At 43.9% G+C, this 27,999-nt stretch overlaps 2 protein-coding genes across 3 annotated transcripts in view; one reads left to right on the top strand and one right to left on the bottom strand.

The window, feature by feature from the left end:
* On the bottom strand, positions 1–27,702 carry ACTR3B (actin related protein 3B). 2 transcript variants are annotated; one of them, XM_077936744.1, is made up of 12 exons: positions 27,464–27,702; positions 20,108–20,163; positions 19,521–19,645; positions 18,155–18,265; positions 17,702–17,797; positions 15,171–15,278; positions 13,337–13,480; positions 11,996–12,169; positions 8,902–8,994; positions 3,783–3,908; positions 2,367–2,450; positions 1–1,004 (listed from the first exon to the last, which is right to left on the bottom strand). In XM_077936744.1, the coding sequence occupies exons 1-12, from the start codon at positions 27,505–27,507 to the stop codon at positions 699–701; spliced, it is 1,467 nt and encodes a 488-aa protein (XP_077792870.1). In that variant the 5' UTR covers positions 27,508–27,702; the 3' UTR covers positions 1–698. The 2 variants fall into 2 exon arrangements, with proteins under 2 accessions (XP_077792870.1, XP_028606345.2); XM_028750512.2 differs by having other exon boundaries at positions 764–1,008; positions 27,464–27,693.
* XRCC2 (X-ray repair cross complementing 2) overlaps positions 1–27,999 on the top strand; it is a 108,990-nt gene that overhangs the window by 53,765 nt on the left and 27,226 nt on the right. The window lies entirely within an intron of this gene.

Genomic DNA, 27,999 nt, shown 5'->3' with positions numbered 1-27,999 from the left:
AACAGTTATCTGTGTGAACATGTTCACAGCTTTTATTTGATCAGTAGCCAACTACTACTCACTAGTCCCCAAATTAAAAAAAAGAAAACACGAATTCAATAAATAGCAGGAATTAATATCATACATTACTTTCAGAGGCTTAAAAATTCATCTCACTCACATAAAAAGCAGTACCATTTTCAAAAACACACTTACATACTCAGAGAGAGCCCCACTGGGTTGTCTTCTTGCTTCACCAAGGCAACCAGCCTTCTTGCTCAACCAGAAAGCGGCATCGCTCCCACAATCCTCATGCATCGCTAGTTCTTTGTGCTCACTCAGAAAACCCACCCGATAATTGTCGTAAAATACAAAATTCTCCAAAATAAAACATTTGTATTGCAAGGTTACAGTACTTTTAATTTTTCTACAAACTAAGGCCCCATTTTACAATCTCATCTGTTTAGGGAAGACCATGAAGTCTCAACAGGACCCACTGAAATCGAAGGGGTAATTTTCAAGCATAAAATCTCCTCCTTGCATATTGGGCTGCAGGGCTGAGATCAATGCAGGAAACTTTTGTGCACTCTTCCCTGTTTCAGACGTTTTACAGCAATTTGGGCTTTTTTTTTTTCTTGGCCTCTGTTTATCCCTTCAATTCCTGTTTCCACCATCTTCCAAACAGGAGCTGCCCCGTACGTCTAGAAGCTAACGCATCGTCAGCATACGTGTGACTTTTGTTCAAAAGGTTCTGGGTTGTCCATTTCATTGCAATGCATGATTCCACTGCACACGGTAGGACTGAAGTCTTCCTCCCCAAGGCAAGCGAACATCCACACTTGTGTTCTGATATTTACACAAAGTGCTTTCTTCTCCTCGCCAGCAAAAGGATCTCCATTAGACACAAGAGCAGGCACCACCACATGACGAGAATTAAGACATAACTCCAAAGACAGGATTGTGGCGGCAAATACCAGGACCGTATTCCTCATAATCTTTCTTGGTGTGACATACTTCAAAGAACTCTGACTGAGAAAACAAACAGAGAAAAGGAGCTGCATATGGAGAAGCAAACAAACCAAGATTAATAACAAAGCATACGACAAAGCAAGTACGAAACAAGTGTGGTAAGTGCAAAATAAGGTCAATCAATGTACAGTGGAACCTCGGTTTTGGAGCATCTTGGAAGCTGGATGGTTCGAAACCTGAATGCCGAAAACTCAGAAGTGAATGCTTCCGTTTCCAAACGTGCCTTGGAAGTCAAACGGCTTCCGATGTGCGTTTCTCCATTTTCTCCATTGAAATTGCTGACCGCCCATTGTATCTTGGTTGTCAAACGTTTCGGAAGTTGAACCTCTTCTGGAATGGATTACGTTCAACAACCAAGGTTCCACTGTACTCTAATTCCCCTTTTGGATGTTGGATTGGAAGCAGTGATAGTAGCAGAGAGTCTGGACTTCGGAAACAACAGTAGCCAATTGTCTCGGTTATAGGCATAAATATACACACACACTCCAAAATGCATTGCTACCTCAACAGCCCACATTACTTGATAAAGAGGTGAAGGTAAAGGGACCCCTGACCATTAGGTCCAGTCGTGGCCGACTCTGGGGTTGCGGTGCTCATCTTGGTTTATTGGTCGAGGGAGCCAGCGTACAGCTTCCAGGTCATGTGGCCAGCATGACTAAGCTGCTTCTGGCGAACCAGAGCAGTGCACGGAAACGCCGTTTACCTTCCACCGGAGCGGTACCTATTTATCTACTTGCACTCTGACGTGCTTTCGAACTGCTAGGTTGGCAGGAGCAGGGAACGAGCAACGGGAGCTCACCCCATCACGGGGATTCGAACCGCTGACCTTCTGATCGGCAAGCCCTAGGCTCTGTGGTTTAACCCACAGTGCCACCTGTGTCCCGAACATTACTTAATAATACAATACAATTCAGGAGAGGTCAAGGCATACCTTCCTACAATTCTCCACAAATTATGCCACATTGAGTAAATATGAATGTAAAATTTCAGATCTGTCCTGCAAAATTGAACAAAACAGAAAATAAAAAGTGGTGCCCTCCCGACATTTTTGGAGTAAAACTCCCACCCCTTGACTATTGGTCATGCTGGCTAGAGCTGATGGGACTTGAAGTCAAACAACATCTGGAGGAAACCATGTTGGCTACCCCTGAAACAGAAGACAGAAGAACTCCATGCGATAATGCAAAATAAAAATAAAAATCCAGCAATGGAAAGAACACTAAACAAAAGTTAATCTTTTAATAATTCTCCTTTATCTAAGGAGAATTATGCCACCGTGCATGGGACTGGAGGAGATGGCCTCTGATTATTTTCCAGTAATGTTATTCTATAACAAAGTGTTTTCATAAGAGACATACTGTTGATGCAAGCATTGATCCTCCGAACCAGACTGCATAGCGCTGCATATGGTGGCTTATCACTTGAACTTCCACAGGTTTCGGCTGAAAAAGCAAACACAACCAGCAGTTCAGTATATCATCAAAACACAGCATGACCTTGATTATCTGAACCTGGTCAGAGCAGCAACTGTACCTTAATCCCAGATGGTTGCTATGAGAGAAGGGAAGGAGAATTCTGAATGTCCAGCTATGCAGAGACAAACAGATGTACTAAGGCTGGTACATATTACTTATCCAGCATTCACGCAGCTTGCCCTGTCTGGGTCCCACACACTGTTGCAAGTCCCCACTGCTTCAAACAGCTTCTACCTCCTATCCTGCATAGTTGGCACATGCCAGAGCCAAGCACCTCAAAACACATTCTCAGCTCCCAACCCGCACATCCCACCTTCTTGCAAAAGGACGCTAGAATCACAGCAGTGTCATCTACAGTCCAGAGGGGAATGGACAAGGAAATGCAGAAGTATCCCTGCTTCTATCATTTCTATACTGAGGGCAGTGGCTCCATTTTGCAGGTCTAAATGTTCACAACAGCACCTCCAACTGCTGAAGAGACCTAGTTCAGTTATGAACCAGCAGCACCTTGCAAAATGGAAACTCTAGAGAACAGATATTGGAGGAATGAGCTAAAATGCTTGGGAGGGAAACAAAGAAGCAAAGCTATATCTGGCGCTGCTGAATGTATATGATGGTCAGAAACAAGACTCTCCATATAAAAAAATATTTATGTTTATCCTGGTGATGGCGAATAATTGGTAGTATAAGGGAGGAAGTACAATGGAATGGCGTAGTTATATGAGGCATGTTGATTTCTTAGAGAAATTAACAAAGTGCAAACATTATGGAGGATGACTTTACAGGTAATTGGTATGACTTTTTGCAGCAGGCTTGAAATTCTTCGAATACAGCAATTATTTTGGTCACCCATGGCACACTGTGGAAAGACCCGTGAGGATAAGTGGACTATTAGTTATTGGATATGGGGACTATTTTTGTATTTCTTTGTATTATTGTATTTATCATGTTATTGTACTGTTTTTGTTGTTCAAACAATAATAATGTTTCCTATAAAGGAAAGGAAAGGAAAGGAAAGAAAGAAAATTCTAGAGGCCTTCTGAATGTTGCGATTCCTTTGGATTGGGAAAAATCCAGAAGCAGTCAGAAGCAGTGCTCATCACATCACCTCCTCAAGTGCTAGAGCCAGTTAAAGCCATCTCCCCTTTGCTGCAGCATCTCAGGTCTGGGCTTTGGCTTCACTAGATGCTTTTAGTACACTAGTAAAAATGTCATCTGATTTAAAGGCCTCATTAACAGAGCTACATGTGCACTTGCTTTGCTCGTTCAGGCATTTAATAGACAGTAAAACCCGTTTACCTTTATCCGACCACCACTGAGCTCTTCGCTGGTTTTCAGTCGAGCATCTACGACCCTCTTCAAGTCTCTCTGCAGCCGGCGCCCAAAATCCCTGAACATGGTGGATCCTCCTGAAAGAACCACATTCTATAGGGCAAAGAAATGGAACAGTTTTTGCCCTTTAGGCTATATGACCCAGGAGCAGCACTGAGCACATGGCAATTCTGAGATAAAGCGCCATGTGCACGGCCACTGGAGGAAGAAAAGGGCACAAATATGCTAAAGCCACGTTACATTTGGTCATTTGGAAAACTGGTCATGCCAATGGCCCTTCCTGTAGCCATAAGCAGACAACCCGCTTACCAAGCTAGCAACTATAAAATGCTGCAAGTTTACAACACGCTCAAGGCTGTTTTGGGGTTATGTAAATCTGCCCTTAGCCTTAACAACACAGAGAGACTTTGAAAATAAACACGAGGAAAGGGAGTGCAATCCTGAAAGACCTAAGACAGACCTGCCCTGCCTCAATAGGCACAGAAACACATGCAGGGTCAACTAAAAGCAACATTAATGCAACAGCATAGGTGGCTTTTAAAGGTATATAGCAGGACTGAAGGGGTGGTTCAAACTGGCTCATCTAGTCCAGCATCCTGTGCTCACATTGACCAACCCACAAGCAGGACAGAAGCAAAAGAGCAATCTCCCCTCCTGAAGTTCTCAGCAACTGGAATACAAAAGCATACCACCTCCAAGGTCCCTGGAGGCAGAGCATAGCCTCTATCATGGCTTGTAGTCATTGACAGAATTACCCTCAAGTAATTGGTCTAATCCTTTTTTAAAAGCCATCCAAGTTGGTGGCCATTACTGCCTCCTGTTGGCTTATCTCACACATGGGGTGATTTGCACTCATGAACGGCCTCTGTCCTGTATACCTGAAGGAGCGTCTCTACCCCCATCGTCCAGCCCAGACACTGAGGTCAGACTCCGAGGGCCTTCTGGCGGTTCCCTCACTGTGAGAAGTGAGATTAAAGGGAACCAGGCAGAGGGCCTTCTCGGTAGTGGCGCCTGCCCTGTGGGATGCCCTCCCAGCAGATGTCAAGGCAATAAACAACTATTTTACTTTTAAAAGACAACTGAAGGCGGCCCCGTTTAGGGAAGTTTTTAATGTTTTATGCTGTATTGTTTTTAATATTTGGCTTTGGGGGAACCTAGCCAGATGGGCAGGGTATAAATAATAAATTATTATTATTACGAAGGAAATTAACCTCTTCCTCCATGCCCAGTTCTTCCAAAACTTTATTGTTTGTGTATCTTCAAATATTGTATCTTCTGCATGTTTTCCTTACTCTTAAAATACATATGACTGGGGGAGAGAGGAAGGCACTTGGGTCTCCCATAGCAACAGCCTGTATCTTCTTGGACAGACCCTGACTTTTGAGTGCCATGAGTCTTAGCGACATTTTTTTAAAGTGCTCTAAAAAGTACAGAATGTATATGTATTGTGACCTAATGATGAGAGTCTGTCTGCACCCGAATCTTCATTATTCCTCACTCTCCCCCTTGAGCTGACCCACTTTCATATCAGCAAAAGAAGTTGAGCTACCCTGCCATCATTTCAGCACCTTGCATGCTGCAATCTATATTCTGCAGTTTTCACTGTGCTGCACAAGAACATTCAAGTAAGTATAGTCCTACCATGAACCAAGGGCAGCTTTTGAAAAAGAACACCAGTTGTAGTCAAAAGAAATACCATATTTCATTATTAGGCAGTGCAGCCAGGTGTGTCATGTTGATCAGACAGTGCCACCTATCTATCACGGTCAGTTTTTAAGCTAACATCTTTAAACAGCCTTAATGGTTTGAAGGCACTTCTTTAATCAGCCTTCACAGTTTAGGACCTTTGTTTTTATCCAGCAGACAGTAGGGGTGTGTGATAAATCGCCATATCATTGAATACCGGTACGTACTGAAATAACATCATGATAAGTGTTTCAATAAGGCAATATACCAGCGACTAGTAAATCACTTAAACTACTCTTAAAATTAGTTGTAAATATATTATATGGAAGTTTATTTAAAGTTTTTATTAAATCTACTACTTCCTTGCATTTTAAAGCCTTCCATCGCCGCAGGGAGCCTCATCAAGGTCCTCGGCTGCTGCGGGGAAGCGCAGCACACCCTCCACTGCTGCGGGGAGGTATGGCGGGACCCTATGTTGTCGCTGGGAGACTCAGCAAGGCCCTCCGCTGCCACAGATATATATCACAATATTGATATTGTGATATTTAGCTGCTGATATATCGTAATGTTGAAAACCAGGTATCGCCCAGCCCTAGCAGACTGCCTTTTGTCCAGCAAGACAATAGAGCTATTTAAGTCAAATATATTGATTTCCATCACATTTGGACTTCAGAAAAGGAAAACTTCCCAAAACAGAGGAGCTTGGTAAAAAAGGGAAGTTGGCAAAAAGAATGGGAATAAGATCAAATCTCTCCAGAATGGTGTTGGGTGAGTGTCAAAACAACAACAACAGAAGCTCAGCTAGAATGCATACAGCAGCTCAAGAAAGGTACCACTGAGAGCAAGAGGATGCCAGCATGGCTAATGGGCAGAGTGAAGAAAGCTAGCTGAGGGGGAAAGGCTTCTATCTTCCGAACAAAAAGGAACATAAAACTCTGGTAAAAGAAAAGGAAGCAGACAATAAGGCGTTCAAATTAGAAGAGCGCACCACGAAAAAAATAAGGGCCACCACTAACAAAATGTTTTAATATATTATGAGAAGCTTGAATTGTGCTAGGGAGGTGGCTGGACCTTTGGACAAAAAGGGAATCAAAAGTGTGCAAAAGGAGGAAAAGGAGATTGCAGTGAAGCTGAATTCTTCCAATCTGTCTTCACAGTGGAAGATGTATGACAGATCCCTGTGCCTGAACTAACTTTCTCAGGAAGGAAATCTGAGGAACTGAGGCAAACGGTTATGACAAGAGACAAAGTTCTAGGCCTTACTGACAAACTGGAATTTGAAAAATCACTGCATCCAAATGGCATCCACTTGAGAGCTTTTAAGGAACTCAAAGGTGAAAATTGCTGATCTTTTAACAAAAAAACCCAGACACCACCGCTGAGCAGGCCCATCGCACATGTCCCATCTGCTGTATTTCAAGCAGTGCAAGGTTACAGAGCATAGTTACACCCATGGTGTGTTTCAAAATTGCATCAGTCACCAACTATAATAGTATCTGATCACTTAAATTTCTTTTTTTAGAAAGAAACAATTGATTTTCATCCATATGTTTCCTTTAATGTTCAACCTCCCTTGTTCTATTACAATCAACTACAATTCCAAAATAAAATACTATTTAAATTGTGCAATTTTATTTTTATTTTTAAAAGATAAGAAAGTACCCAAAACGAGGGTGATTAGAACCCTGTACGATTGGGGAGAGCTGGGACACTCTGAGATGCAGAATGCAGGTGATCATCTTTGATTACTGCCTCACATGGCCAGCCATGTTGAAAAGAGCACAATTTTGTCAGCTGAGTGTAAGAGAACATTGACTGATGCTCAGAAAGCAGCATAACAGGGAAAAATATGGAGCACTCCGGGGAAGATCTAAGTAATTTAATCCCAGCTGGAAAAGATTTAAGAAAGAGAAACCAACGGAAAGACAGAAATTAATAAAAGCAGACTTCAGCTAGGCTCCCTGCTATGGAGAGTGCAGTGGGACTCCCAAATACAGTGTTTAGCATTTAAATTACTAACATACCCTAGAAATACAAAAAGGAAGGAGCCAGCAGGGAAGGAGCAGCACTCTTTGTTATTACCAGAGTGCTAACAATCAATTTCTTCTCAGAGAATCCACATGACAATAAGGCTCCCATTTTCCTTCAGTTCTTTTCTCTCAGGGTTGCCTCCCAGCTTATTTTCCTTCAATGCTTTAGACACATCTAGGGAAGTAGCCAAATAATACCCAGAAACTGGCATCATTAATGCATGAATAGCCAGACAAGCTAAGGGCTGCATCTTCAACCTACACATAATTAGCTTATACAATTCACAAACATCAATGGGGTTAGGTACAGGAGAGAATTCACAAACAAAAGCTAGCTACCAGATTAGGTGGCTTTCAAAACCTATTACAGAAAGATTCATGGAGGGGAGAGGGATCCATCCACAGTCATTACTGAAGCAGAATCTCCACAGACAGTGTACATCTGAAGAGTCTGCTATTTACTAAGTTTCTGGAAAGGTATGTTTACATGGCAAATGCCAGATCTTGCCACACTATGGACATTCTGAGATGACTCTATATATATATATATATATAGTCTCATCTAGTATTATCATGCTAATGAATAGCTTGAGAACCAGCCTGGGGAAGTCAAACCTATCAAAAGCACTCACTCTCACTTTATGTCTACACAAACCTTCAGGAACGTTTCACCAACATTCTTACCTATTTTAAGGGAAATTAATGCAGAAAGTGCCTCTCAAAGTTTAAGTTTTCCCCAATTCCCACCCCTGGCTGCATTTGGATGGTTGTATTGCAGCTTAATAAGCCCAAATATGCATTCCCTGCTCTCCTCTTCCTGCAGGGCACATCAACAGAGTGAGTTCTCCAAGGAACCATAATTTTCTGTTTTGTCCAAACAGAAAACTATGGTTATCACCTTCGGAATAAGTCAGGCTCTGTGAGATTATTTCTCCCGCCATGTGATCTTTAGATGATGAGTGGCATACAAATTTAATAAATAATAATAATAATACAATCAACTTCTAGGGATTGAAGTTGGTTAATATTACTTGTACTGCCAATCTATCACAGCAGCAAGACAAGACCATTGCTCTATTAAAGGATTAAGGGCTTCTGTCACTTATAAAACTAACTGCTTTCACTCTTTGTTCATTCGTTTTGGGATTTGTACACATAATACGGCTGCTTTACAGAGGCTCCTCTGAATCTATGTCAGAGGTGGCTCAAGCGTGGTCCTCCAGGTGGTGCTGGATTAGAGTTCCCTCCCATCATTGATGACCACTGGCCATACTGGATGGGGCTGATGGCGTCCAACAATATCTGGGAGACCAAATGAACATGTATTAAGTCCCCCCCCAAAAAAAAAACAACCCCCCACAAAACTGTACCTTATATAAAGGGCGCCGAACATCAATGGGGCAGTTCTGTACAACGTCATCAACGACATTTGAAATGGATTCCATAAAGTCTGGATTGGCAAACTAAAAGAAACGTAGGTAGAAACACAGGTGATGGGTTAATTATATGCACACACAAGCAAGGCTGCGGTGAAAAGGCTAAAGAGACGTGGTTTAGAGCAGTGTTTCCCAACCGGTGTTCCGCGGCACACTAGTGTGCCGCGAGACGTTGCCTGGTGTGCCGTGGGAGGGAGGCGGGCGAGGCGGGCGGCGAGAGGCAGGGCGGCGGCGGCATCTCCTGCTGGATGCAAATCCAAACATGGCGGGCGCCTCCCTCGCTCCTTTGTAGGCGGACCATCGAGAGAGAAAGAAAAGGAGGCGAAAGAGCGAGAGAAGGCGCCTGCGCGGAAAGAGGAGCGAGCAGTGCGCCTGCGCGCCGCGGCGCCCGAGTGCAGTGAAATTCCGTGAAGAGGGGAGGGGGGGCTGGAAAAGAGAGAAAGGAAAGATTTTTCATTTTTTTAAAAAAAAAAAAAGGAAGAGGGAAAGAAGAGAAAAAGCGGCAGAAGCTGAGGGGAAGGTTTCCGTGAGGAAGGGAGAGAGAGAAACGCGGGGCTGGCGGGACCCCTCCTCTTCCGCCACGCGTCGCCCGCCACCGCCTCAGAATCTCCTCAGGAGCGGCGGCGGCTGCTCCCCCTCGCCCCCTTCCTCCCCCCCAGCCCCCTCCCAACCCCCGGACGAGGGACGCGAGGCGCCGCCGCTGAGAGGACGGGAAGGCCCCCGGCGGCGGGGTCGGCTCGAGCAAGGAGGGGCGAGCGCTAGCCAGCTGGCTCTAGCCCGGCAAGAGGAGGAGGAGGAGCACGCCGTCGCTTCCACAGCGGCCGCCCCACACTCCCCTCCCCGGGCACCGGCGGGGAGAATGACGGAGCTCCAGTCCGCGCTGCTACTGCGGAGACAGCTGGCAGGTCGGTCCGTCCGTCGGTCGGGGCAAAACACACCACAGCGCAGGCAGAGGCAGGCAGGCCCGTCTCTCCCTGCCCCCCCTCGGACCTGGCCGGCCTGGGGTTTGCACCCCAAACATTCATGTCCACCCCAGCTACACAAGCCACACCTTGCTCTCAGTTCGATCTGTCAAATAACTCACCTATCATTCACATAAAGAACCTAGTCTATCCTCAAACGTCAGAATGTACCTCCTCTCTAGCTTCCCCCACTTCATCTAGGCACTTTCAGCCCTTACTTAACCCACCCCAGCCTGCTTACTCTTCCTTCATTTGCTATAAAAACTAAATACAGAGAGAGACTGAGAGCTGTTGACGAAGAGCTACGTGTGTGTCTTTCTTCGATTCCAGCCAGAATATCAGCTTTGTGTTCAGCCAAACAGGCCCAGGTTGCGCACTGAATAAAGTATTTTATAATTTTTCATATTTCTGTTTACTTACTATTTCATAATAAAGTAATTATAAAATACTTTATTTGTGTTTATTTGATTACTATTAAAGAGAGTTACTTTATATATAGTCAATATAGGCACAGAGTTAATTTTTTAAACATTTTCTAATGGTGGTGTGCCTCGAGATTTTTTTCATGAAACAAGTGTGCCTTTGCCCAAAAAAGGTTGGGAAACACTGGTTTAGAGGACTATGTTAGCCCATTGCAACAAGAAACGTCTCAGAGTGCTGTGCCACAATGAAGACTGACAAGGTGCTTTTGCAGACAACAACCTACTTCATCAGATCCACCCAAAAGACAAAATTGACATTGGCAATAGCACCTCCTTACTGCTTAAACCTCACACGTGCAGCCACAGTAGTAATTAATACCGTTTTTCTACCACCAGTTTGTCCCACAGATAATCAGTGGGTGTTAACTTTCTTTTCTTTCTTTTTTTCATTTTCATTCACTTTGTTTGTATGTCGTTTTCCACACATGAAAAAATCATGCTCAAAGCAGCTTTCAACAAAGAAAGCAGGAATGCATTAAAAAAAACCAACCCAGTACAAAAACACAGGGGAGCAATAAGTAACTTCTGTAATACATTGGCATCAGTGCAGTCACCACAAATGTATCTGCAACAGTTATAAGTTAACGTGATATGTTAATATATTATCATGGAAGAAGTGCTTCTTCCATGGCTTATACAATGCTTAATACCCATTCCTAGTTGTTCTCAGTATAGAGACTGCAGGAGATTAAGGGCTAACTCCTTCGTAAATTCTCCAGTGTTACATGGTAAGCTCCCCTAAACTAGAAAGCATAGAGAACTGTTAATAACAGTTGTGTGTGTACATTTAATTCTAATGCATCTTACTATGATTCAGCCACAAGGTGGTGCTCTCTCACAAGAAGTGCCATTACATTCCTTCCTAATATGACTAGTACAATTATTACTTTTAATATTATTGTTGTTGTATAGAGTGTTAGAGGAGGGGCAGTACCTCATGCTCCTTCTGGGGTAGTCTGTCCACCTGTAGCTCTTAGACACTGTCAGCATGTGACAGTGGACACACACTGGAAACAGCTTTAACTGGCCGGCTAAACCAGGTGAGGGTAGCTGATGGGTCTCAAACCCTCAGTGAGTCAGGGGCATGCAAAGACATGCTCCGGTGGATTGAGCAGATAAGACCAATAGTGGGTCTAACAGTCAAGAAGGCAGGTTTCTGCAAATACTATAGAGGGAAGTGAGGGGCAGATGGGGCTCGCCAACCTGGGAAGGGAGTCCATCTAAGAGAAGGAAAGCTCTGATCATAACCTCTTATGCCTTGCAGGGTATCTTCAGGAGAAGAAAAGGATAAGGAGTTAACCCTACACAAATACAGAGTGGAGTCCCTAAGGTGCTTGGATGGCGCCTTGTACGCCTCCTTCCAGCAACTCCTGCAGTCAAGATGGTGCCAAACGCATTGCTTTCTCTGAGAGGAGGGTCCTGTCATCTGGGCAGCCCAGGACCTCCATACACACTGCCCTGGCTTGTGTCCTAGAGAGCTCACTCCAGTGCCACAGTGGCCTGTCTTCACCCCCTGAGGCACACTCCATTGTCTCTCGAGAAAGATGGATGCCAGCAACATGCACTACTACAGCAGACTCTTACCTCTGGATGAAAGAAGATTTCTGGCCCAAGAAACCTTTCATAACCAACATCTATGATGAATTTATTTTTGTTGATTGAATTGATGCCTGTATATTGCTTTATCCACTTGCGTGGATCTGTATCATACTTGGCAAATTCCTTCACTATGTCTGGACAAATATAACAGTACTTTTCCTATGAAGAAATACAAAGATGAAGAAACACAATTATTTTATTGAATTAAAGGGATAGGCCATCTGAATGCAAGAAGGTCTCATTCCCAATAAAGTGTACAACTGTGGCCTTAGGCATGCAATTGAGAAGAGACACAGCAGCATCCGAATCAGTAGGAATCTGTCTTAAAAATGCTACAATCAACTGCTTGTGAGCAAATGGCACTCTGTGCTTGTGAATAAGCATTCTCCTCTCTGGCTGATCTGCAGTCGAAGAGAGAGAATATCCCTTGCAACACAGCTATGTGGGAAACACCACTGGGAGGGTATGCCATTTGAACCAAAATCCAGGGTCTCAACCCCTTGAAGCCCATAATAAGCACAAGTAAAAAAAGTGGAACTGCAGCATATCTGACTGTCTGTTTGCTCAAAATATGATCTTTCTATGTTGCCAGTAACATTAGCTCCTGCAGGCAATTATGGCCAGAAGCAATTCCCATGCGTAGCCAGTGCAGAGAAAAACATAGCTCACACGAATTGCTTGCAGGCATGCCTGCAATCACCTCATGTGACTGGATAGCCAAGGGGCTTATGCCACTGAAGTTGATGCCCTTCCCTATGCCTGGCAAGCAGGACAGATCTAGCTGGCTGGCTTTGCTCTGGTTGTCAATAAGCACCATCTCTCCCTTTCTGTTATAAGGAAGAAGAGGACCAGAACTCTGAGGACACCTTGTTGAAACAGAACATATAGAACCATTGCCCCAGAGAAAAAATGCTTGCCAAATAAAAAGTTTGGGGCTTTTGAAATCAGTTTAATAAAAGTCTCATCTCTGCACCAGTTTTGAGTTTCACCTCTTCTTGCTTTCTCAGTCACCGCTGCCCTAGTTTCCCTTTCACAACTTATTTTTCCCATCAACCCCCTCTCTTATGGGACACAAAGGGACAAGAGTGTGTGCAAGATGACAGGAGATTATCCTGCTCACTTCCTTCCCCCAAGTCCCAAAAACTCTAACTAGCTGTCTATGCATGGCACCACTGTGCTGCAACAATCACAGAACACAGCCACTAGTAATAAACAATTGAGAAAAGATGTGGCAGGGGGAATATTTTACTACAAAGTTGTTATATTTCAATGATTCACTGGCAATCTATTTCTGGACAGGCTGGTTAGTTTCACAAAAGTGTTTACCTTTATGGCTTTAGCTGTCTCCAATGATTGTTCGGGTGGAATTCCCACCTCCCTCTCCCTTAGGAGCTGTTGAATGAAATATGTAATATCTCTACCTGCAATGGGGATGTGTTTGATGCAACTGCCAATTACATAACCTTCCGCCTATAGGAAAAGGAGAAAAGGGGGTTATGAGTAGTAGATCCATAGCAACATGTTCAAACAGTTGCTTCTATCTAGCGTTTATAGCTCAAGAGAAGCCATACTGATAGCACAATCCTATACATACGTCTATTAGACATAAGCCCCATTTAGTTCATTGGACTGACTCCCAGGTAAGTTGGTATCAAGCAACTACAACCTCTCTTGCAGGTGACCAACTTTTTTCTCCCTCAACTTGGATTGCACTGGGCCCACAGCAAACCAGTCCCTGAGATGCCAACTGCTACAAGAAGCCACCATTTGGCACTGCTGTCGCCTAAAGCATAATAGGCAGGCATGCAAAATATGTACTCATGGGGAATGCTCAAGACAACCCATTTGCCAAGCGCATAGTATAAACTGGGATGGAAATAAGAAGGGCCCTGGTTCAAGCAAAACAGTTGTGCGAACCAGTTCTTACTTTCATGCTCTAAATGGAAGTTTAGCTTCTTCAGGGTCCCAAAAGAATTAAGCTGCAGTGACAGCAGCACAGTTGAAAGCATGCCCTAAGGGAGAAGCAGCTATTTTAATCAACCTGGGCAGGGATCCAAAAAGCTACTTTTCATGCACCCAAAGGTTTGCATGGTCCCAGTGGGGATTTTGCCCTTTTCTTTCATCCACGTCACCACCTTGCCATACTGCACTAGAAATTACTGCAAAGCACTCTTCTTCGTGAGCCTGCCTTTGAAAAGCGTTCAGAAACTACAGCTGGGGCAAAACGAGATGCCCTTTTTGGGCTTCCACAGATGGAGCCCTCTTTGAAGAGCACATTAGTCAAGCTTTGCATAATCTCCTGTTCATTTCCAGCTGCAATTCAAAATGCCAGTTATAACCTACGAAGCCCTGAACAGTTTGGGACTAGGATACTTGAAGGATCACATCCTACCACATGAATCTGCCCTACCACTGCGTTCAACATTCAAGGCCCTTCTCCATGCTTGACACCTTCAGAGGCATGTGGGGGACACAGGACAAGGCTTTTTTGGTTGCAATACCCAGACAATGAAACCCCAACCCTAAAGAGAGGGTTTTATTTCTCCAGGCATTTGGCATGTGTTGAATTTTTGTTCCACCTTTCTGCGTTGGTTTTGGTTTAATGCGCTGTCTGCTGCTTTATTTGTCATTTTTATTGTGTCTTAGATTTTATTGTATGTGCTATTTAAGTGGAAGCTACACTGAGGAGTCTTCCAAAGCAGGATATAAATCTTTTAAATGCAATACTACTTGTATTGCATTTTAAACGCATACTACTTGTAAATCTGAATGGACTTTCAAAGTGGTTTACAATAAAACAAAAGAGTCTTTTGTTCAAGAAACAGGAATCAAAATTTCTTCTGGGTTCTTTGACTTAATGTATAGATTCTGAGATCCTGGACAACTTAGTTTATCCTACACAACACCGTTTTTATATGTCCTTCTTTTCAAAAGGCAAGCAAGATCTTCACATGCTTCACTTAAAAGCATGGTCTTATTTGAGATCAAATCAGTGTGTGTCTACCACATTCTGATACTAAATGTTAAATGTGTTGATTTAATAAATTCCCTTCCTTATTATTTCAAAAATTCACATAATAATATGCCTGTGCTTTTCAGCTGTGGTAAGCAAAGCACATAATGTTGAATATACATGATGCAGAACACATATACCACTTACCACTGGAATGACATGGGTCACACCATCACCACTGTCAACAACAGTTCCAGTTAAAGTACGTTCCCCAACTTGCCGTGAAGTCCAAGACGCAGCTAAAGCCAACACGGCCTGCACAGGGTAAAAGATTACAACCGCAACCATTCAGAAGCCATAAAGCCACCACCCAAATTCCAGCCAAATTGAGAACTAACAGATTAAAAACTAGAAACCTAAGAGCTGCTAGGAACTTAAGCTATGAAACAGGAAGTCTTCCATTCAAATCCATCTTAAGCCAAGAGTTAGCCTGAGGGTAAAACCAGCCGCCATGATAATTGCATGAATGCAATTCACATTTAGGGACGCAGGTGGCGGTGTGGGTTAAAGCCTCAGCACCTAGGACTTGCCGATCGAAAGGTCGGCGGTTCGAATCCCTGCGGCGGGGTGCGCTCCTGTCGTTCGGTCCCAGCGCCTGCCAACCTAGCAGTTCGAAAGCACCTTCGGGTGCAAGTAGATAAATAGGGACCGCTTACTAGCGGGAAGGTAAACGGTGTTCCGTGTGCTGCGCTGGCTTGCCAGAGCAGCGATGTCACGCTGGCCACGTGACCCGGAAGCGTCTGCAGACAGCACTGGCTCCCGGCCTATAGAGTGAGATGAGCGCACAACCCTAGAGTCTGGCAAGACTGGCCCGTACGGGCAGGGGTACCTTTACCTTTACCTTTAATTCACATTTGCTTTTTTGTTGTGTAAATAGAGTGAAAGCCTGAACAGCTAAAACTACTATTTGTAGTTCAAGGAAAGCTTGTATTGGCGGCAACAGTGGCTTCATTCAAGATGCAAGTAGCAACTTTCAAGAGGCCAGTTTTTTCCACTGTGATGGGGTGGGAAGAGAAGTGACGTTATAAAGAGATGATAAAATGATAGAACCATAGAGTTAAAATGGACCTCATATCTAGTCCAGGCTTCCTCAACCTCGGCCCTCCAGATGTTTTGAGACTACAATTCCCATCATCCCTGACCACTGGTCCTGCTAGCTAGGGATCATGGGAGTTGTAGGCCAAAAACATCTGGAGGGCCGAGGGTGAGGAAGCCTGATCTGGTCCAACTCCCACCAATGCAGGATATGCACCCATACAGGGATCAAACCCATGATCTTGGTATTATCAGCACCACGCTCTAACCAACTGAGCTAACCAGCAACTTCCCCTCCTTAGCTCCTCTGCCACAGTCCAGGGTTTGCCCAGGATTCCCCATAGGTGCTATTAACACAACAAACTAACAAAAAGCAAGCATGTGGGGCAGCAGTGGCCCATGCAGCAGTGAAGGTGAGGTACCCTAGCCCTCCTGGCTTCCGAACACAACATGAGGGGAACGGACAAGGCACAGGGAGCTCAGCATTGTGTGGTGCAGCAGAGCTAATCCAGCATTTATATATCTGCCCAGCACCAAGCTCCCTGCACCTTGCACCTTCCCTTTCTGGTAAACACTAGAGCCACGCTGTGTTCAGAAGCCACAAGGACACTGATGTTGTGGTGGAGCCACAACACAGGCTGCTACTGATGTGGGAAAACATATGGGGATAATAATGCCAGCGTTAAACAGCCTGTTAAAGGGATTGCCAAGACAGCAATACGTTAAGAACTTTAAACATTGGGAAGGAGTTACGTCTTATCTAAAAGAAATAAAATCTCCATCTGCTATATAAAGCAAGCAGAAAGGTTGCCTGCTGGGCCACCTGGGAGAGGAGGGAAGAGAGAAAGAGAGAGATTTCACATTATGCCACTTCTAAGAAAAGTCTGTCCCAGTACCATTAGATGTAGCTTCTTGAAATGCAAAGTTTAGAGCTTAACGTTTTTTTATCAATCACTCCCCACAAACATAAGTAAAACAAGAACATCTAGATTGAGTTGTAGCAAAATCAGAGGTAAATAGCAGGAACATAGCATGCATTAAAATCCACATAAAAAGGTAGTTCATGTACAAAACAGATACAGGAATGCTCAATTGGTCCTGTTCACCTTCAGTTTAACAAATGATCTATTTGCTTCCTTCTCTCCCTCATTAGCTATCCTTTAGCTGGTACTCTACCTAGCCACATTAGAAGGAGAGGTGAGGCCACAGGACCCACTCCACTGGTTCAGCTGAGAGCCCCATCAAACCACACTTGGCTCCTCCTCTCCCCTCAAGTGTTTCCATTTAAGCTGATCATTATAAAAACATCATAATTTTAAGAACTGGTGCTTGAGTTTGCTTACTTTCATCTTCCCTCCCAATTCCTTTGATGTTCCATCCTTTAAATTGCAAACCTACAGGATGCAACGATATAGTTTCTCACTTATTGTTTGTAAGGTGCTTTTTGTAAGCCTTTTTGGCTGAACAATAGATATAAAAGTACTAAATAAATATGGATTTCATCACATCTAACAAAAGTTTTCGCCTACAAATTAAAGCAACATTCACACTCTAAAAATCCTTAATTTAGGTAATACGCGCAGAGATTTCCATACTTTATTCTGCAAAGATATTGTTCACTGTTAGAGAGATTCACTGTTTACCTGAACCGCAATGTAAAGTCCTGGCACGTTAAAAGATTCAAACATGATTTCTGCGAGGTATTCTCTGTTCTCAGGAGTATTCAGTGGTGGCTCAGTCTGTTTTTAAAATATATTATTAAATTATAAAAGCATAAAACACAGTTTATTAAACTTGGCATTGACACTCTGTGTGTGTGTGTGTGTGTGTGTGTGTGTGTGTGTGTGTGTGTTTAGCAGTCCTGTTTTCATAAAGATATGTGAATCTAAGACAGCCTTCCCCAACCTGGTGCCTTCTAGATGTTTGTATTGCAATGCTATTCAACCCCATCAGGGACAATGCAGTCCAAAACATCCACAGGGGAGAAGATGAGGAATACTGACCTAAGAGAACATGGGACTAACTATTCCCCAGTTTTTAAAAAAGTTGTAAAATGTACATTTAAGAATGGCAAACCTTTGGCCTGTTCCTCTTACCATCAAGAAGTAGTGATCTTCTGGTTCAGCTCGAAGATATTTAAAAATAACCTGCTCCATGAATCTTTCCATAAGATCCCAGTCTTCCACAAGACCATGTCGTATAGGCCACTGAAGCAAAGGTAATTGGAAAAATATCACACTACTGAACAAGCATGTCACTTTTGCATAATATGAGCAGGTTTGTATTCTGTTGTCTCAATCCAGCAGACACGCTGCACACAAGGAACTCATCATGAGCAGGGCCTGCCCCAGTTGGCTTCCAAATAAGAAAAACAAGTCATGCCCAACACTGAAATTTCCTGCTTGGCAGGGGGTTGGACTCGATGGCCCTTGTGGTCTCTTCCAACTCTATGATTCTATGATTCTATGATTCTATGATTCTATGAAATGCTGAAGGGAAGAGTCCCTTTGCATGCCATGTTCTGTGTACACATCATAATTCAATGGCTTTCAGTTGGCAAATAATATGAAACTGTCAAGGCAGAGTGTGCTCTGACCTTGCCAGACCCTACATACACCAAGTGAGAGTGTTCTCAAAGTCCTTTGCAACACCTTAACTCAGACAGCAGTCAGAAAGGCAACAGTACCAGGACAGGAGACAGGAGATGCAGCATGGGAAGGGAAGAACCCTTGCAATGCTTGGCCTCTGCCTGATCAGGAGAAAGCCAACATAAACCTGAATAAAACATGTAGACACAGTGCCATGGTTTATGGAGTCACGCATGCAAGGAGCTTGCAGTCTAGGTTGCAACAGCGGAAGAGAGAAGTAAAGAGAAAGGCAAGGGTAACAGGGGACAAATACATATGTACACATAACCTTGATTGAAATGAAAAGGAAGGACTAAGGGTTGAGCTAAAGACTTCACAGGTTTTAAAGAGAGATTTGAAGGAAAGAGGCACCAAGTACTGGGAAGGGCTTCAAGCATATGGGGCAGCAAAAGAGGAAGAGTGGAGGTGATTAAAGGAGCAAGATACTTTTGCGTGGTAAAGGATAATCAAGTCAGAACTCTCAAATACCCAATTCTTCTCTGTGCATTGGTCATACCCACTCTGAGGTTGCTACATCTTAACAACACATCCATAAAAGAAGTATTGTGGAATCAGATTGGTTAAAAACATGTGTCCTCACTAAACTGCACTGCGCTACATCTTGCAACAGCCTGCCGCTACATCTTGCAAGAGCAAAGATCAGCCTGCCCACAGCTCCTTCCTTCCTTCCTTCCTTCCTTCCTTCCTTCCTTTCTTTCTTTCTTTCTTTCTTTCTTTCTTTCTTTCTTCCTTTCTTCCTTCCTTCCTTCCTTCCTTCCTTCCTTCCTTCCTTCTTTTTTTTTGAAGGGTGCTTCATTTTTTACTCCAGCCTTACCTTTGTAGCATAGGTAGGTTTATCTACGGCTTCATCTCCAATGAAAAAGTCTAGATCATCAATTCCTTGGGTAAGCCTCCTCTGTGCTTGGTCACCAACTTTTGCCGATTCTCTTATTGCAATACCTACATTAAAAGAATTACAAGAAGCCATCCCATTAACACCACCCTTTTCTAAACTCTAAAATCCTAGCCAAATATGTACCATTTCACAGCCAGGTGGCATCTGCAATTCAGTATATAAATGGACTGGAAGATTATTCAAGTTGTATCCATGGTGTCAGGTAAAGAGGAAGCCCCTTGTCTGCTAAGGCAGATCCCTGGCAGCAACACAATGGATAGGCAGGAAACAGGACTTGTCATAGCAACCAGAAACTGGTCTAATGGGGGCCGGACCTGGCAAAGAAGGAAAGCAAGCTTTTCTCTTCAGTTATCCACTAGCCAAGCACAGTAGTGTAGTAAATACCATTTCTCAAAAAAGAGCAAAATGTACCCCACCCAAAGAAAGCTGAGCTAGAGAGCTGAAAAGCAGTCGCCTCTCTTCATCAATCAGCACATATTTTATAACGAAGAGTAAAAATTACTTACATGATGGGATAATGAATTGTGGTTCTGTATTCCCTGCATAACCCAGTTTTGTATACCTAAAACAAGAAAGTGAACCAGTCTTCAAATGTGTATTGTGGAACAACAAAGCTGCTGTTATACAAAATACTGTATAATTAGTGACTCACACAACACTTAGTGTTTGGACTAGCCTTGTGTTTTAACAACTCGCTTGGTAGCCAAAAGTGATGAGCTATATTCCCTGAAAGTCTGTAAGTTGGCTGGCAAAGCAAGGATAGGTCCCTTCAACCAGGTAAGAACCAGTAACCATTTCACCAGGCTACAGTTTAACCCTGTTCTTCAAGAGACAATCTGAGGACCTCATCAAGGACCGCTACGCCTCCCATAAGATGCTAGTAAAACTGAATTGCCATGTCATGAAATGGTGCATGTCTAAAAAGTGTGTCACCAACATGAAAAATTTGGAAAACTCTGGTCTATGGTGTACTCGGGGCAGCATCAGGGCCAACTTGAGGGCCAGGGAAGGGGAGCTGCTGTTCTATAGAAACTCTCTCTGTGTCTCCAGTGTCTCTGTCAAGTTGTGGGGGGATCTAGGCTGTGTGTTCCTGACACTGGGCAATCAGGACAGATTAGAGATTCTGCTGGTTTACCACCCACCTCGCTGCCCAGCAGTCTCCCAACCTGAGCTGACAGCTGGTCTTGGAGGCAGTACTGAGGACTCACAGACTGCTGGTTTGGGGGGACTTCAACATCCATGCTGAAGCGACTGGTCCTGGGGTGGCTTAGGACTTCATGGCTTCCATGATAACCATGGGGCTGTCCTGACATGTCTCTTGCTCAATGCAAGGCACACTCTAGAGTGACCTTGTTTTCTCAACAGGGTAGGAAGAGGGTGATCTGAAAGTGGGGGAATCGTGCCAATCCTGGCCCAATTGCACTGGCTGCCAATTCATTTCCAGGCCCAATTGAAAGTGCTGGTTTTGACTTATAAAGGCTTAAATGGATCAGGAACACAACACCTCAAGGACTGCCTCTCCTCATATGAACCGACCCAGACCTTGCCATCATCATCTGAGGCCCTCCTTCACATGCCCCCTCCATGAGAGGTCTGGAGGGTGACAACATGAGAATGGGTCTTTTCTGCAGTAGCCCCCTGCTTGTGGAATGCTCTCCCAAGGGTGCCAGGCAATCATTCCTCTTCTTCCAGGCCTTTGGTTAATTAAACAATTATGTGGAGTGGGCATTATTTTTTTCTTTTTGTATTGCAAACCACCTTGTGATCTTCAGATGAAAGGCAGCATAGAAAATGAATAAATAACAATGATAGTATACCACCACTTTTGAGAAGTTGTATTAATTTACAGCAGAGTCCTGAGCATGCTTTCCTAGAAATAAGTCCCACCAATTTCAGTGGGACTTGTTCCCCAGGCATGTATGTTTTGGGGCACACCCTTAATCCAAATGCAGCAAGGCCTCAACAGTACAAAGTTATAAGGCTCCCAAGGAGACCTTACACTGCTGAAACTAACAGTTAATATGAAATGCAGTTTGACTTCAACATCAAGGCACATGTCATTCCAAACAATCTTAATATAGATCATTCTGACCATGTGAAATCAGGGGCATGTAAACTGATCGCTAGGGAAACTTGTCAGAGAGAGAGATGATTTATACAACTGAAAGAGGAGCAGAACCTGGCAGACAGTGCGTTTAGGCAGAAGAAATGCAGTAAAATAAAAAATTCAAATCATGGCTTGGGAATGAGATACAGGATGAGTGATTATTAATCAAAGGATCAAGCAATTGCTGAAATCATTTTGGGTTCTACTAATGAAACACATGCCTGCAATCTAAAGGGCTCACATCTGAAGACTGCTTAGTTGGGGTGTCTAGAGGGCACTATCTTATTATATCCAGTGCTAGCTAATATGTATATGAAGCCACTGGGAGTGGCCATTAGGAATCTTTGGGCCAGGAGCCATCCATATGCTGATAACACTCAGCTTTATTTCTCCATAACATCTTGAGTCGGGAGAGGCCATGAAGTCCCTGGACAGGTGCCTGGAAGCATTGGCAGGATAGATTTGGGAAAACAAGCTGAGCTTGAATGCTGGCAAAATGGAGCCACTATGGGTGAGTGGTTTCCATGTCTGAGACACTGGTCAACTCTCTACCCTGGGTGGGATTACACTCCCCCTGAAGGGCTAGGTTTACACTCCGGGTGTGCTTCTGGATCAGTCTTTGTCACTGGAGGCCCAAGAAGCCTCAGTGGCTAGAAACACCTTTTACCAGTTGTGCCTGGCACAACTATAGCTGCTACTGGACCAGGAAAGCTTGGCTACAGTAGTTCATGCACTGGTTACTGCAAGTCTGGATTACTGCGATGTTCTCTATGTGGGGCATCCCTTGCGCTTGATCTGGAAGCTTCAATTAGTGCTGCAACACAATTGCTGGCAAGAGTGAAACCCTTTCAGCAAGTAATTATCTTTGCTCAGAGACCAGAAACTGGTTGCTGATTTGCTACCAGGCCAAGTACAAGGTGTTAGTATATTTATTTATTTGCTTGTTTTATTTATTTAATATAATTTATACTCCACTTGATTTTTGTTTTAAAAAAACAACTTCCTAATGGTTTACAAGAGATAAAACAGTAAAATAAAGCCCTTAACAGCTTGGGGCCAGTTTACTTGTGAGATCACCTTACCCCATATGTGCATATGCAACCACTAATCTGTGGAAATGGCACTGTTATAGGTCCCACATAATACAGTACTTGTTCTACATATATAAGAAATCAATAATTTAGTGTGGCAGCTCTCAATGTCAATATACAAATGCATACAATAATGATATGCTTATTTCCAGAACTAGAAAAATTTCAGGCACGTAGTTTTGGGCACAATTTGACATTTTTCATGACATTTTTCAAACTAAACTCATTTTGTCCTATAAACATTTTACACAAATGCTCAAATTATGGGGAGGCTTTTTGGAGTTTAGGTGTTTGTGAGAAGTGAGAGCATTTTAATGGCATCTTGAAAACATCTGTTAAAAAGCAATCCACTAACTGCTTTTTATAGCTCAGTCAGTAGAGCATGAGACTCTTAATCTCAGGGTTGTGGGTTTGAGCCCCATGTTGGGCAAAAGATTGCATTGGAGGGGTTGGACTAAATGACCCTCATGGCTCCTTCCAACTCTACAATTGTATGAGATCCCTGACTGCCCCCTCCAAGCAAAATGTTAGCCAATCTACAGCCTCGCTGTAGCCTGTGTCTCCTCTGCTCTCTGTGTAATTTGAACATTGGCCAAATACCAAGGAGAGCACCTTCTCCACTATGCAATCTCCATGATCCACCAAGGAGGCCTGCTTTTACCAAACAGAGAAAAAAGGGCACACAGAAAGGCATTTTTAGTTACTCCCCCACTTATGGAACTCTTTTTCACTTGCCACATCCAAACCAGCATTTGTTTTTATTTTATTTTTTATAAATATTCTCTCTATTGGAGCTGCTTTCCAGTGAACAGGTTTAAATAAGCAGATAGATTAGAATTTTTACTTTTCTACATATTCTGAACTTTCAGCATAGAGCAGACCATAAAACCGAAACAAATGGATCTTCCAAATCATTTGAAGAAGGAAGGAGGGGGCGAAAAAGATTCCAGAGAAGAACTCGTTTTCATTTCCTAAATTAACAAGAGTGTGTGTACATACTACAGATGGCATCTAAAGAGCAAAACTAGTCTCTGGAATTCTACACTAAAGGAAAAAGTCAATTTCACCTGTAAGCACAATAACCAACACCTGACATCAGAATACTATCACCAATTGTGCAGTTACACTTAATTTGCGTATTTTAAACCAAATGGCCCAGATCACAAGAACTGAACAACTAGCTATGTGTGTCCAGCAGGGCTTTGGACTCATGTTTCTCAAACCCTGGTCCCCCACTTTGCATGGCAAATCTTTCAAAAGGAGTAATGTTTTAAAAGTAGCTTGTGTTGTGGCCTCTAAAAGCCAAGTGCTCTATGGGCACACCCAAGCCCTGAGGGGGCACTAAAAATAGGATAGATCCAGGCCTTTTTCTTCTAGACTTTTACAGTCTGGTTAGAGTCGTTTATTGGTCATGTTACTTAAAAAGGAAAGTCTAAAAATAAATGCAATGGGTCGTGAGGGAGGGGCATTGGAAGAGGCACCGCTGTTAAGAAGCATGGTGCTGAATTTCCAGAGGGGCAGTTGTGTTAGCCGGCTATAACACGAAACAGCAGAGAGTCCTGCAGCAGCTTTAAGTCTAACAAATTTATTATGGCATAAGTTTCAATGGACTGCAGTCCACTTCATCAGATGCATGAAGTGCTCCCTAGAGTTGCAGGTATAATGGCTGTAGTAGGTTGTAAACAATAAGGTTAGAAGGAAATTAAATGCAGAAAAACAACAACTACATTAACAGTGGTCATCATAAACAGTTGTTGTTGATAACACAGGCATCCTGGCATTGGAAATCCAATTTACACCTAAATGGTTTTTATTACACTTTTTCTCGATTCCATCATCATCCTCATCAAACCTTTATTGGCATCACTTCTCGATTCCATATGGATACAGAAGATACAGTCAAAATTAATCACCTTCACAATGTTTTATGGGTTTCATACTCTCCGGGCAACAGAGGGAGACTGACACAGACTCCAGCCTTACTTGTTCAACTAGGACTTGCTTATCTGTGACTGTGACATCAATCATATGTCTTGGCAAGAAAGCACTGGACAATTGCTATACAATTCCTACCCTATGGCACATGTGCACTTCCTAAGAGAGTTCTATCCAGTGTTACTCAAATTCAGAACAGACCAACTAAAATGAATAGATATGTTTAACTTACATCCATTAATTATCAAGGATCTACTCCAAGTAGAAATTTGTTGGCTACAACCCAAGAATCCTGCAATCCAGAACTCTAGGTGATCAGCCAGCACTTGCCAGAAAGCCTGGAAAGTGGCAGGTCTCCAGCAAGCCAGCCAGACTTAAGAGGGGTTTGCCTTCTTGGCAAAGCTTGGCCAATCATACACTTGCAAAATGTGAAGTGTGTGTGGAGTAAATTGGGCAGGGCTTTCAGGAAGGTGTTGGCAGAACTTGTAGTTGTGGGATTTGGGGATGCATGTGCAAGAGGACTCCAAAAAGAAGGGTTGTAACTTGGGTAAATATTATTCCAAACACAGGAAGAACTACATTGTTGCCCATCTGGTGACCATATACCCCCCAAAAAACCCACACCTTTTAACAGTTGTACAGAGAGGTGGTAATTTAAGAAGATCCCTCATCTGCAGCGCTAGAAAGTGACAAGCTGCACATGTCCAAGTGCTACAAATAAGAACCATATTAAGTCAAAAATTCCCCTACCCAGTGACTACTGGAATTATCACCCCTCCACCTGTTGCTTCTATGGGTCAGTTCCAGACTAATGTAGCGGCAGTGAGTTCACCTTCACCTTAATATCAATGTAACAGCTGATTCATGATCAATTTAAGTACCATTTATTTTAATTAGAACTAAGTGTGACTAACAAAGATCCAGTCCTATGGTTTTAACCTTCCCCCACCACTACTATTCTTTTAAACCAATATGGGTGTAAAAACTTGATTTTCCCCCCTTTTACAAGAAAGCTGCAAGAGTTATTATAAATCAAAGATTTATACAACCTGTAGCACACAACTGCAGGTATGCACACACATTTCAAAAAGTATTCAATGAATAGATAATTGCAGGCTTATAACACTGATAAATTTCCACAATGTGAGAATCAAATACTTTAGCACATATGACCAAAAGTTTCTGTGGTCACCAATTCTTCTACAGGAGGTTAAGCAAGAAAACAGAGGGTGGGGGACTGGATGGGGTACAAGGGCTTTACATTCTGGCTTAAGAGATGGATTTTGAAATCAATTTGTGATTTAACCCTGTCATTTGCATAAGGGAACAGGTGAGGAGAGGGGGAAGGATAACATCATCACACTGTACATATAAAACACTTTCTGCTTCCTACAAGAAACTCCTTCAACAAATTCCAGAAACTGACCAAGTGGTGGGGAGCCACAACATGCCAGCATATTCTCAACATCTTCTGAATATACAATCAATCATATCAAAAAATATGAAATATGAGGTTGGAGGAAGAGTTTAAGAGGTAGCAAAGCTGGCAAAATAATATAATTGGGAGAAAATCTACAAGAAGAACAAAAGGGATGACAGTAGGGCAGAAACCCAACAGAGGCAATCATTTTAAAGATGCTAAATTGTGGGTATGGCAGGCAAAGATTCCATGGAGTGAATGCTGAGCTAAGGGTGCCTCAAAAGCATGATGAAGGTCAATCCAGGTAAATACACCACTAAAGGTCTTGCTTTGGAGATAGCCCTGGTTCAGGGGAGGGTTTGCTGTTTGTGTAAAACAAGGATGGCACAAATTAGCGAGGCAGGGGTGAGGAGAAGTATTATGAGTTCATTTTGGACACTTTGAAAGCACTGGCAATCGAGGACAAGAGAGCAGGAAGGGCAGAACAGAGAACAGAGAATCCTTAGGATTTCAGACTCCTGGCACCTCTGATCATAAGAGGGAAACCTAGACAGAGGCTTGCTTCTTAAAGCTGCGGAGATGAAGGAGCATTTCTAGAGGAGATAAAGCAAAGCAGCTATTATTATTTTTAAATTTATATACTGCTTATGTGCCGAAATGACTTCTTATTAATAGAGGCCACCGAAGGCATCAAAGATAGAAGGGAGAGCGAACGGACCCTGGGGTGCAACCCTTCACTAATCTCTTTCGGCTAACTGCTTTCAAGGAATAAATAGGCCATTAAAACCTGACACTATAGCAGCAGGAAGGGGAGAAGAGGTACCACGAGAAATCTCACATCCTTTGGGGAAGGGAAGATGCCGGAGGAGGTTAGCCTAAGAGCAAGCATCCCTGGGTGGGTGGAAGAGAAAGACGAAAAGGCAAAACTGGTGGTGGCAAGTATGGAATTTGGGGTGGGGGGTTGACAATGAGAACACGTACCCCCAACCTGAGGAGAAGGGGATCAAATACTAAGCTGTATCAGTATTTGGGGTAGGGTGGGGTGGGAAGATGCTGGCAGGGTGGTCAACCCCGAGACGGAAAGAGGAGATCGAGAGGAGAGGCAGCGAGTCTTTTTAGGGGTGAAAGAGAACATGCTAAGGAAAGGGGGCTATATATGGAAGGGCCTTAGTAATGGGAGGAGGGGGCTGGCTCCTCTGGGGGAGAAGGCGCCCCAGTTCTCCGAGAGAAGGTGCCCATTCTGGGGCGAAGGAGAGGAGGGTTTGGGGCCGCCGCGCAACGCCTGAGGCCGGCGCCCGCCTTCACTCACCCGGTGCCGCCGTCCACGACGCACGGCGGCAGGTGGCTCGCCATTTTCGGGGAGGCGGAGGGGCCTGGGAAAGCCGCCCACCACCACCAGCACCAGCCGCCGCCGCCGCCACAGCAACGCTCCGCAGCCGACGAGCCTGACAGCGGCGGCCGCAGCAGCAGCACGCTTGCGCCAAGGCCCACGCTTCTCCCGCCGCCACCCCCCACCCCGCTCCTCCGCACCCGCCGCGGCGGTTTTAAGCGAGGCGACGCAAAAGCCACCCGCCGGCGGCGGCGGCGGCGCCTCCCCTGGCGGCCATTTTGGCATGTGGCCCAGGCTAGGCCTTTGCCCTTGGTGTCAGCGGTCGCCTAGCAACAGGCGCGGCTGAGGCTGGAGGGAGAGGAGAGGGCCGGCGCGCCCGGGGAAAAGCCCAGGGGCGAACAGCGGGAAATGTGCCTCGTGTTGTTTTCTTGTTTATAAATAAAGTGGCATTTAAAAACGAGAATATATATATAGTATGACCCGTAATACTGGCTGTTCCCATCTATCTGGGCAAC

The sequence above is a fragment of the Podarcis muralis genome, chromosome 12 (assembly GCF_964188315.1).
Source record: "Podarcis muralis chromosome 12, rPodMur119.hap1.1, whole genome shotgun sequence".
In the NCBI taxonomy this organism is placed as follows: Eukaryota; Metazoa; Chordata; class Lepidosauria; order Squamata; family Lacertidae; genus Podarcis; species Podarcis muralis.
This window is presented reverse-complemented; position numbering and strand designations above follow the sequence as displayed.

Excerpts from the sequence above, each read along its gene's own strand:
- ACTR3B (XM_077936744.1), bottom strand. The coding sequence starts at position 27,507 with ATGGCGAGCCACCTGCCGCCGTGCGTCGTGGACGGCGGCACCGG. Across the intron at positions 13,481-15,170 it reads TGACCCATGTCATTCCAGTG|GCGGAAGGTTATGTAATTGG; the intron begins GTAAGTGGTATA and ends CTTTTCCTATAG. Across the intron at positions 2,451-3,782 it reads TCAGTGGTGGTCGGATAAAG|CCGAAACCTGTGGAAGTTCA; the intron begins GTAAACGGGTTT and ends TTGCTTTTTCAG.